Source organism: Oryza sativa, chromosome 7, assembly GCF_034140825.1.
Source record: "Oryza sativa Japonica Group chromosome 7, ASM3414082v1".
Taxonomy (NCBI): Eukaryota; Viridiplantae; Streptophyta; class Magnoliopsida; order Poales; family Poaceae; genus Oryza; species Oryza sativa.
Window position 1 is genome coordinate 29,831,580 of NC_089041.1, and position 12,161 is coordinate 29,843,740.

General features: G+C 60.4%; 1 protein-coding gene across 1 annotated transcript; it reads right to left on the minus strand.

Annotated features, from left to right (window-relative positions):
• Nucleotides 1-8,571: 8,571 nt before the first annotated feature.
• On the minus strand, nt 8,572-10,093 carry LOC136357469 (uncharacterized). The gene is made up of 3 exons (XM_066312734.1): nt 9,212-10,093; nt 8,904-9,148; nt 8,572-8,776 (listed from the first exon to the last, which is right to left on the minus strand). Exons 1-3 carry the CDS (start codon nt 10,091-10,093, stop codon nt 8,572-8,574), a joined length of 1,332 nt encoding a protein of 443 aa, XP_066168831.1.
• Nucleotides 10,094-12,161: the final 2,068 nt, after the last annotated feature.

The following is a 12,161-nucleotide window of genomic DNA, read 5'->3' on the forward strand; positions in this document are numbered from 1 at the left end:
CTGTAGGGAGTATTGGTTTTGTTTTATATATTTTTAGGGTGTTCCTCTAAAATCATACATTAGTGGGATAAGGAACACCATTTTTTGAAAACGTACTAAAAGTGGATTTCACTGGCCTAGATGATTCTTGGAATTTCCTCTTCTTGTTCTATCAACAAGTGGCTCATGGTTACTTGTACGTAGCCCACTTAATATAGTTCAAACTTGTACTCATGTTTTGACTAGCTTGAGCTCATCATGTTACCAAGTTCATGCTCTATGTTTATTTGAATGTTTTTAGGTCTCGGGGAATAAATTGGTTAAAACACAATGTTTATGTGTTTGTATTTCTAACTAAAACGTATTGTAAACTTAAATATCAAGTTGTGGTGTTTCAAATGAATTGTGGAATCTCCCATGAATGTCACCTTAGTTGTGCTCAGGTTTACTTATGTATGTTAATGTCACTTCCAGAAATTCTTGGGCACTATATATTAGGCTACAGCAAATGAAACTTCTCTTAAAAAGTGAGATACCAAATGAATTCCTATAGCTTCATTTTTTAAAAGAGGGGGCTCAATTTTATTTTAAGAAACAACAAAATATAAACATTTACATAACCGCATGTTTGTTCATCAATGACCAACATGAATGAGCATAAAGAGTAGAGGCAACAGAAAACACTAGTGCGCCACCAAGATATTTGATCAAGAGAAGAGTTAGCAACACATAAAATGTCTATCTAAAGAGGAGTTACCAAATCAACATCCATTTCACCAGAATTATCTAAGAAACACATTCCATTAAGCCTCCTTGTCATTGGTGCCAAACCCATAGACTTTCTAAACACGTCCTCAATCACTTGTTAGATTTTTTTTTTGCACAATCTAGCATCTCATAGCGTTTTCCTTCAAACTGGATTAATGTTTATGTTTGTCGGAGATATGGACCCGGAGGTATGCGAAATGAGGGAAATCTACCTTCCCATCCTGCCACGTGTCCCTACAGCCTGGTCCTGCCCCCGCATTCCGCGAACCGCAGGAGCAGCCGAGGGGGTCGGGGCCTCGGGGTGCCACGTCATGCCCCTCGGGCCCTTGCACCGCTTTGCCCCGAGGCCCTCGCCCAGCCGCCATTTGGCAGGGGGAGCGAGCGAGGAGGGGGCCCAGGCTGAACCCCCTTTAATGCGCGCAGCGCCCCAACTGCCCCCTGTCGCATTTAATGCAGTGGGGTAGACGTGCGGCGTGCTAAACTGACGCGCAATAGTCAAGAATGACCGGTCTGTGACCGGCCTGACGCCGGTCACGTCTGACTGGACGGACAACCGTGCTCCCATGTCGCATCTGCTTCCGGCGGAGTAGAGGTAGGTATGACCCGTCCCATCGGAGGGTCATTCGGACGGCGGCCACCACAAGTCTTCACCCATTAATGAGGGAATGACAGGGTTGTCCCCCGTGTCAGGCGAGGGACAGCGCTGGGCCCCGCTCAAGGGCAAGCTGTGGTTTAGCTTCCAGGCGAAGGCACGGGTCGAGTTCCGGTCAAGATAGGGTGGGTCCCCACCCGAAAGAAGAGTAGGTAGAGGCGGTGCATGTGGTATCCCCTTAAGATATAAAAGGAGGACATTGCCCACCGAGAAAGGGGACGACTCTCAGTGAACTTGAGCTCTAGGAGAAGAGTGTTCTCCTGAGTTTAGGAACCCTTGTAACTCTCAGTCTAAATCCCATACACAGGAGTAGGGTGTTACGCTTCATAGCGGCCCGAACCTGTATAATTTGGTTGTGTGCGAGCTAGCTAGGAGCCTTAGGGACAGATACGTGATTTCTAGAGGCGAGCTTCTTCCCCCGGCTGAACTCACGAAAGGGGGGTCTCACGACCTCCCGCTAGAGAGGATCATCCCTCGACAGCTGGCGTGCCAGGTAGGGGGAAGTCGCGCGCTTTAAAGAGAAGTCGTTTCCTTCCGTCCCAAGTTTCCCTTGGCCCTCGACGATCATGGTCGAGGTCCTGGAGGAGGAGGCGGTGATGTTCACCCCCACTCCGTCTGGGAGTGAGGATGCTAGCGAGAGCTGCGGCCCTCGTCACCGCCGCCGCAACTCTCCAACTCCTCCCCGCCGCGATCCCTCGCGGAGGGAGGACCCCACCCATTCGGGTGGTTCGGCCCTCTCCCCGCCCCCGGGCGGAGGGAGGCCACAACGCGTCAGGGCACGGCGCCGCCTCACTTATGGTGACGGCGGCTCGCCCCGAGGCGCGCTTCAAGCAGTGGGTGTCCTTCTGCGGCATCCCCCCGTGAACTCGGAGCCAGAGACCCCTGTCCAGCGCTGGTTGGGCGACGTGGCCAACTTGGTCACTACTGCCCAGTGGCAGTTGGCCGCGGGCGGCCGACCCGCCGTCACCGGTACGTCGCGTACCCCCATTACCCTCTCCTCGTCAGCAAGGAGGAGGGCCCGTCGGTCCTGGAGGAGGAGGCGGTGGTGTTCACCCCCACTCCGTCTAGGAGTGAGGATGCTAGCGAGAGCCGCGGCCCTCGTCACCGCCGCCGCAACTCTCCAACTACTCCCCGCCGCGATCCCTCGCGGAGGGAGGACCCCACCCATTCGGGTGGTTCAGCCCTCTCCCCGCCCCCGGGCGGAGGGAGGCCACAACGCGTCGGGGCACGGCGCCGCCTCACTTACGGTGACGGCGGCTCGCCCCGAGGCGTGCTTCAGGCAGTAGGTGCCCTTCTGCGGCATCCCCCCGTGAACTTGGAGCCGGAGACCCCTGTCCAGCGCTGGTTGGGTGACGTGGCCAACTTGGTCACTATTGCCCAGTGGCAGTTGGCCGCGGGCGGCCGACCCGCCGTCACCGGTACGTCGCGTACCCTCATTATCCTCTCCTCGTCAGCAAGGAGAGGGCCCGTCGGTCGGCCACGGCCTCGAGGCGGTCCACGGATCCAACATCGTTGGGGGCCTCAGGAAGCCGGAGGCGTCACGACGGTCTCTACGGGGAGCAGGACGCTCGAATCAATATCGAGCGACGCCGGGACGAGCGCCGAGCTGCCCGCATGGGGGAAGGCGCCTCCTCATCTGGAGTGCCACATTCCTCCTCACGAGGCGGCCCTCCCCCCACGCTCACCCCTGGAGGGACAGGTTGTAGGGCCTTCGTGGCGAGTCTCCGGAATGTCCGGTGGCCCCCGAAGTTTCACCCTAACCTCACGGAGAAGTATGATGGCAGCATCAATCCCTCCGAGTTCTTCCATATCTACACCACGATCATCGTGGCGGCAGGGGGCGACGACCGGGTCATGGCGAATTATTTCCCCATGGCCCTCAAGGGTCAGGCGCGCGGCTGGTTGATGACCCAGCCCCCCGACTCCATCTACTCCTGGGAGGACCTGTGCCAGCAGTTCGTCACGAACTTCCAGGGCACATATCCCCGCCCAGGAGAAGAGGCGGACCTGCACGCTGTGCGGCGGAAGGACGATGAGTCCCTCTGCTCGTACATACAGCGCTTCTGCCAGGTCCGCAACACTATTCCATGCATTCCGGCCCACGCGGTCGTTTATGCATTTCGGAATGGCTTGCAGCATAACCGCATGCTGGAGAAAATCGCTTTCAAGGAGTCCAAGACCACCGCTGAGCTCTTCGAGCTGGCGGACAAGGTGGCTCGGAAGGAGGAGGCGTGGGCCTGGAACTCCCCTGGCATCGGCGCGGCGGCTGCGGCTACCCCCGAGTCTATTCCCCGCTCTAAGCGGTGAGATAGGAGGGGCAAAAGGAAACCGGCCCGCTCCGATGACGAGGGCCATGTCCTTGCGGCTAATGGGCCCGCACGGGCCCCGTGCAAGGGAAAGGCCACCGGCGACAAGCCGAGCTCCACTGCTCCATCCGGCGAGGGCCAGTCGGCAGACAAGTGGTGCTCAGTGCACAACACTTATCGGCACAGTCTCGCCGACTGCCGCTCGGTCAAGAATTTGGCCGAGCGGTTCCGGAAAGCCGATGAGGAGAAGCGGCAGGGTCGACGAGAGGGCAAAGCCCCCGCGACCCCAGCCGATGACCGGCGAGGGGAGGCCAAGAAGAAGGCCCCCGCCGATGATGGCGATGACAGCGAGGATCTGGAGTTCCAGATACCTCAGGGAACCATCGCCACGCGCGATGGGGGGGGGGGCTTGCGCTCACACCTCCCGCCGAGGCTTCAAGGCCATGCGGCGAGAACTTCTGGCCACCGTTCCAACCCACGAAGCGGCTTGGAAGGCGCGCTGGTCAGAGGTGAAGCTCACCTTTGACCAGAGCGACCATCCGACAATGCTCGCTCGGGGTGGGAAGTTGACCCTCGTGGTCTCCCCGACCATTCACAACGTCGGGATGAAGCGCGTCCTGGTTGACATGGGGGGGGGGGCAGCCTGAGCATCATCTCCCCAGCTGCCTTCGACGCGCTCAAGGCCCCGGGGATGAAGCTCCAGCCGTCGCTGCTGATCATCGGCGTGACTCCGGGACACACGTGGCCCCTCGGCCACGTTGAGCTCCTGGTAACCTTCGGCGACTCCACCAACTTCCGTACCGAGCGGATCGACTTCGATGTGGCGGACCTCAATCTGCCCTACAATGCGGTCCTGGGCAGACCTGCGTTGGTGAAGTTCATGGCCGCCACCCACTACGCCTACCTCCAGATGAAGATGCCGGGCCCTAGTGGTCCCATCACCGTCTTTGGTGATGTCAAAGTCGCCCTCGCCTGCGCGGAGCAGCGCGCCGACAACCTGGCGGTGGCCACGGAGCCACAGGCCCTGGAGGCCTCCGCGTCCCGCGCCTCCAAGAAGCACCTCACCTCGGCTGACGAGGTGCCCGTCAAGGAGATCCCCCTTGGAGATGATCCATCCAAGACCGCCAAAATTGGCGGGACCCTGGATGCCAAATAGGAAAGCGCGCTCGTCTCCTTCCTGCGGGCAAATTCCGATGTCTTCGCATGGAAGCCGTCGAACATGCCCGGGGTCCCCAAGGAGGTGATCGAGCACCACCTCGCCGTGCGGCCGGATGCGCAACCCGTCCAGCAAAAAGTACGGTGTCAAGCCCCGGAGCGACAGGCCTTCATCTGAGAGGAAGTGGCATGGCTCCTGGAGGTTGACTTCATCCGCGAGGTTATCCATCCGGAGTGGCTGGCGAACCCGGTGGTCGTCCCGAAGGCCAACGACAAGCTCCGGATGTGCATCGACTACACGGACCTCAACAAGGCATGCCCTAAAGATCCCTTCCCTTTACCACGCATAGATCAGATAGTCGACTCCACTGCGGGGTGCGACCTTTTGTGTTTTCTAGATGCCTACTCTTGGTATCACCAAATCCGCATGGCTAGGGAAGATGAGGAAAAAACTGTCTTCGTTACTCCTATGGGCACCTTTTGTTATACAACTATGCCTTTTGGGTTAGAGAATGCAGGCCTTACTTTTCAGCGTATGACTCGTATTACTTTGAGTAATCAGATAGGGCCCAATATAGAGGCGTATGTCGATGACCTAGTGGTAAAGATGCGCCACCAGGACACGTTGTTGCAGGATTTGGCCGAGACTTTCGACAGTCTTAGGTCCACACGCGTGAAACTGAACCCCGACAAGTGTGTATTCGGTGTGCCGGCGGGCAAACTCCTCGGTTTTCTAGTCTTCTCCTGAGGCATAGAAGCTAATCCCGAGAAAATACGCGCGATAGAGAGGATGCGCCCCCCAGCAAGCTTAGGGATGTGCAGTGCATCACTGGATGCATGGCCACCCTAAGTCGATTCATATCGAGGCTGGGAGAGAGGGCGCTGCCCCTATTCAAGCTCCTCAAGCGCTCCGGGCCGTTCGTGTGGACGGAGGAAGCTGAGCAAGCTCTCAATCAGCTGAAAGCTTACCTCACCTCCCCCCCATCTTGGTAGCCCCGGGGCTAGAGGAACCATTGCTGCTCTACTTGGCCGTGACCCCCCATGTGGTGAGTGCCGCCCTAGTATTCGAGCGTGAAGAGAACGGACCGGAGGCCCCCTTGACTCGCGATGGCCCTTCGTCCCCCGAAGACCCGATGCCCGAAGCCCCCAGCCCCTGGGAGGACCCCGAGGCCCCCGTGGGAGGAGGGGAGGCTTTGGCAAGTGGTCCTGAGGCATATGATCCTGACATGATTCGAGACCCCCCGGGGCCCCTGAGCAAGGGCGCCCCAGATCATCTGCCCCTGACAACACGGACCGGCCCCACCGAAAGGTGCAGCGGCCCATCTACTTTGTCAGCGAGGCACTCCGAGATGCGAAGACCCGATACCCACAGGCCCAGAAGATGCTTTATGCAGTCTTAATGGCCTCAAGGAAATTGCGCCACTATTTTCAAGCGCATCGGGTTTCCGTAGTGACATCCTACCCTCTCGGCCAAATCTTGCACAACCGAGAGGGTAATGGTCGGGTTGTAAATTGGGCCATCGAGCTTGCTGAGTTCAACCTGCACTACGAACCACGGCACGCGATCAAAAGCCAGGTCTTGGCTGACTTCATCGCAGAGTGGACCCCAGTAGACGACCCTGTTCCGTCCAACGTTCCCTCCCTCCCCGGAGATGGAGAGGACCCAAACGCCAACATTCGTGGCGGGCACTGGGTTATGCATTTCGATGGCTCCCTCAACCTTCAAGGTGCAAGTGCCGGAGTCACGCTGACTTCGCCAAGCGGGGACGTCCTCAAATACGTCGTTCGGCTCGACTTCCGAGCCACGAACAACATGGCGGAATACGAATGACTCCTCGCGGGGTTGAGGGCGGCGGCCGGAATGGGCATCCGCCATCTTCTGGTCCTAGGCGACTCCCAGCTGGTTGTGAATCAAGTATCCAAAGAATACCAGTGCACCGACCCACAAATGGACGCATATGTCCACGAAGTGTGGCGCATGGCATCGATCTCATAGCCGACACCCATCAGGGTGAGTGCGGGGCCCATTCGGCCTCACGCACTTTGGTCGGTAAAGCCTTCCGACAAGGTTTTTACTGGCCGACTGCGTTGCAAGATGCCCAAGAATGGGTCCGGCGGTGCAAGGCATGCTAGTTCCACGCCAAGCAAACCCACCAGCCGGCCCAAGCCTTGCAGGTCATCCTACTCTCTTGGCCTTTCGCGGTCTGGGGGCTAGACATCCTCGGACCATTCAAAGCGGCTCGAGGCGGGTATCAACACCTGTACATCGCCATCGACAAGTTCACCAAGTGGCCCGAAGCTTATCCAGTCGTCAAGATCGACAAGCATTCCGCCCTCAAGTTCATCAGGGGCATCACGTCCCAATTCGGAGTGCTCAACCGTATCATTACAGACAACGGCACCCAGTTCACCAGTGAGCTGTTCGGCGACTATTGCAATGACATGGGCATCAAATTGTGCTTTGCCTCGCCCGCCCACCCCAAGAGCAACGGCCAAGTCGAGCGAGCCAACGCCGAAATCCTCAAAGGCCTCAAGACCAAGACGTACAACGTCCTGAAGAAACATGGGGATTCGTGGCTCGAGGAGTTGCCCACCGTGTTGTGGGCAAATCGGACCACTCCAAGTCGCGCCACGGGGGAAACGCCTTTTTTCCTGGTGTATGGCGCCGAGGCGGTCCTACCTTCGGAGCTTTCCCTGGGATCGCCTCGCGTCGCGCTATATGATGAGGCCAACCAGGATGATCTTCGCCGCGACGACCTCGACTATCTTGAAGAGTGGAGAAGGCGCGCGGCCCTACATGCGGCGCACTAAAAACAAAGCCTGCGGCGCTACCATCAGCGCCACGTCCGGGCCCCGTCACTGCAAGTTGGCGACCTCGTCCTACGCCGCGTACAGTCGCGTCTGGGGCTAAGCAAGCTCTCGCCAATGTGGGAAGGGACATACAAAGTGATCGACGTTCCCCGGCCAGGCTCTGTTCGACTAACCACGGAGGACGGCACGGAGTTGCCTAACCCCTGGAATATCGAACAACTCCGTCGCTTCTATCCATAGCGTCGCAGTTTTTTGCTTTCCAGGAGCTCGGGCCAACCCCCGCACAACCCCTCGGCTTGTGCGGGCTTGGCCGGGGGCTACCACTGTGAATTACTTTGTATCTTTTTCCCTTTCCAAGCAATAAATTTTTCCACCTAAAGTGGAGGCCGTTACGCGCCCTTTCTTCTCACTCTTTCCTCTGGCTTGTCCTGGTTCAAAGGACAATTCGCGCTTACTCTGAACCCTAAGTGCCGTTGGGCGACCTAAAAACCGCTGAAAGGGAGCCCAAACGCGGGCCGCGCCCCGGGTTGCGCCGAACCCCGGGAGCTCAGAAGGGCCTACACACGGCCGTCCCCGACCCCCGGTCGTCGTAGCCTCGGTCTGGCCAGTCCCGCTGGGCGGCTCCCTCGGGACCACGGACCGAGCGCGGATTTACCTTTTCGCAAGAACGAGCCCGAGAGGGGGATGGGGTAAAAACGGCATTTCGATCACAGGGAGGTTAATTATATACTTTTGCTCTTGTTTTTTCTTCTTTCCGTGCCGCAGGCATTCAAGGGAGAAAGCAAAGGGGTAGAAAATGCGAAGGGGAAGCTTTATTTATAGACAAGACGGCACGATAGCCTAAAGACAAGAAGTGTCTGCTGCAGACACACAACAAAAGGAAATTAAAAGTGGGGATAATCATGGAGTGCCCGGGCCCCCGAGGTCGGCGCCGCTGACCACGTCGTCCCAGTCCTCGCCATCGGCGTCGTCACCACCGGCGTCGTCACCACCGTCTTCGCTCCCGTTCTCCTCATCCGAGGCAAGCCCGAAGGTGAACTGAGGGGCCGACCCCTCGAAGTTAGAGACGATCGCGTCGGCCGCCTCCGGGACTTGCTCCAGAGCCCTTGCCTCGGTTCCCGGGGGAAATTCTCAAGTGCGCGCCATGGGACGAAGTCGGGATCACGGGCTTGGTGGCTCGTGAGGACCAGTTCCACCGTGGCCCGCGCCATGGAAGCCGATGACGTTTTCACGATGTCGCCGGCCTCCTCCTCCAGCCTCTCCAGATCCGCCGCCAGCCCGTCCAGCCGGAGCGCGAGTGCCGGCTGTGTGGGCCGTCCAGCCGGAGCGCGAGTGCCGGTTGTGTGGGCGGGAGCTTCCTATCCCGGCGCACGGAGATGCCGACTCGGCGCCCCGCGCGCTCCAGCCGATCGACAGCATCGGAGAGCTGCCCGGGGCCGATCTCGTTGGTAAGGCGGAGGGTCGCGACCTCCCTAGCCTGGTCTTGCACCAGGAGCTCTAGGTCGGTAAGAGTGCTCTAAGCCGCGGTAAGCTGGCTCACCAACTCCGCGCCGCCGGGCTGCCCGCCCACCGCTAGGTCCTTCTCCCGGGCCTCCAGCTCAGAAGCCCTCGCCGCCATCGCCGCGCACTCGGCACGAGCACTCTCCAGATGCCGAGCCTCGCGCCCGGCAACGGCCTCCTCGTGTTTCGCGAGTTGCTCGCCCAGCTGGCGCGAGGCCACTTCACGGCGGTTCACCTCGGCTTTGCACTCGGCGAGTGCGGCATCCCGTTCCCGGCACGCCTCTTCCCGGAGCCATAGCTCCTTCGCGCGACGGGCCGCCGAAGCTTTCACGGCGAGGGTGGTCCGGTCACGCTCGGCTGCAGCCTCCTCACAAAGGCGAAGGGAGGCCTCCGCCTCTGCCGCTGTTCTCTCATGGGAGGCCAAGGTGGACTCCCGCTGATCTAGCAGGCGCGCTCGCTCCTCCAGCGCCTTAGCCCGCCTCTCCAGCTCCTGGGCTCGCTGCGCCTGCTCCTGGCTGCGCGCGTCTTGCTCGCGCTGGCTCTGGTCGAGGACCTCGATTCGCCGACGAATCGTGGCCTCAAACTCCTGCGCGGAGCGGGCACGCTCATCTAAGGCCTTGCGTTCAGCCTCGAGCGCCGCCGTCCGAGCCCGCAGCGAGGCGTTGGCTTCCGATACCCACCGCTCTCGGGCGGCAGCCGCATCGAGGACACCGCGGGCGTCCTTAACCCTCTTCGCCAGGTCCTCGGCATGGGCCTCGTACCGTAGGCGAATGTCACCTAGCTCTTCATTCAGGACGCTTGAAGCGATCAGTGCTGCCTGCCGCTCTTCCTCCGTCTCACGCATGACGGAGTCCAGCGTCTCCTCGCGCACCTGGATTTCAGCTAGTTGGGCTTGGCGCATTTTGCGTCCCATATTCACCATGTCGTCCACGGCGCGGCGCCCCTCGTCAACCTGCGTGCGGTCCGCAGCGAGCTGTGCCTACTCTGCCTCCAGGGCCGCTCGTTCTTCCGCCAGGGCTTGAACTTGGGCATTGAGCCCCTCTCGGACGGTGGAATCGGCGGCGGCGAGCACCTGCAGGAGCGGCTTCATACTTGCTAGAGTCGGAGAAGAAAAAGTTGCGGTCAGTCCATGGGACGATAGAGTGCTGCTGGATCCCCCGCGAGACTGGGGGCTTCTCTCAGCCCCATTTCTGCGAGGCCATCCCCGAGGACTCCCCAAGTGCAAGGGAGAGCGGCTGTTCCTCTCGCCCCCCACTTCGGGCCCTCGGGTAGATTCGGCCTTGTTCTCAGGCTCGGGCCCGCCCCCAGTTTCGGCCTCGGCCTCGGGCTCAGGGCCGCCTCTAGCCTCGGCTTCCGGGCCGCGACCTCCCTCGCCCCCTGCTCCCGGGTGGCGCTCCGCATGGATCCGGGCCTCGGAGTCGCCCCCGGGAGAGACGCCGCCGCCGCTATCGCTCGCGGCGGGTCGAGTCCCGGCTGAGGTGAACCCAGGGTCGGACCCAGTGTGTGGCCCATGGGCCCCGCCGGGAGGCTATGAAGGCCCCGCGGCCCTGGATCGGCCAAGCCCGGGCCGCTCCGATCGTTCGGACTTTGTCCCCTGCAAAGGGTCGGACCCCGAGATCCCCTGGGAAGGAATCTCGCTGCAAAAGAACTCTGATCGCGTTAACGAAGAAAAAGAAGAGGAAGGAACAAGAGACCGAGATGAGTAAAAAGCACCGAAGCGAGTGCCGGCAGTCGTACCTGCGAGGAGGGCGATTGAAAGTCCACTTCGGGGGCTCAATGAAGCTCTCCCGACACGGCTCCGTTTGACCTATCTTCCGGAGCCGCTTCTTCTTCCGTCCGGCCTCAGGCGCGGCGGGGCGCTTGTGGCCCGCCGGCGGTTGGTCCGCCACGCGCTTGGCGCCCCCTCCGCGCGGGGGAGAGGGCGGTCGAGATTTGGACATCTTCCGCTTCCCTTTTGGGTCGCTGGCTGAGTCGACCCCGGGTCCACGGCTTGGGCTGGGTGCCCTAGAGCTGCCACCCCCGCCGGGGCCGCTGGTCCGACTCCCGCCTGCGGTCGCGCCACAGCCACCCACGCCGACAGCGCCACCACCGGTACCGCCCCGGCGGGACCGACTCCTGCCGGTGCTGACGGTCGACATCACCCAGGATACTCTCCCGGTCGCGGTCGCTGCAGAGGGGAAGGATCCCGTCTAGAATCAGTGTTTGCTCGGCGGTGTCCAGACCCAACACCCGCCGAATCACCGTCTTCGCGTCCTCCTCGCCCCAATCCCAACGCTTGCCCACATGCGTGCGCATGGGGTCGTTGGGTCCAGTGTACTCCCACGCGCCACGTGATTTATCTTGGAGAGGCGCGATGCGGCGGCAGAAGTAGTCGCCAAAGACCATTGCCCCCGTAAGGCCCAGGCTTCGCAGGCCCCTGAGGCGATCCCGCACCGCGTCGTACTCCTCGCCCAACTCCGAAACCGCTAGCCACGTGGCGGATCGTTCGAGAGGGCCAGCGGGAAGCCGAAGTTGCGGGTGGTCCGGCAGCGCGGTGTAGAACCAGTCCTTCTTCCAGTCCTCCCATTTCTTGCGGAGATGACTCTCGATGTATTGCCCCGCCGTGCCTGGCCAGGGCTGGAAGTAACATCCCCCCACCACCGCACCTTGCAGCAGTTGCGGGACGAAGAAAGACTGGAACAGCCGCATCGTCGGCCGCACCCCGATGAACATCTCGCATAGATGCGCGAAGATGGCCAGCGTCATCACGGCGTTGGGTGCGAGATGCAAGGCATGGATTTCATAGAAATCCAAAACCTCGTGGAATAATCCGGAGAATGGCGGGATCAACCCCGCCATAGCAAAGGACAGGAGGTGCACAGATCGCTCCGGGTATCGCGGCCGCGGCCACGACTCCCCCGCCCTCACGGCGGCGTCTTCCGGCATAATCTTGCGGGGGAGACTAAGATGCCTATCCGCCGTAATGCGCGATGCCGAAAGCACTGCGTCGC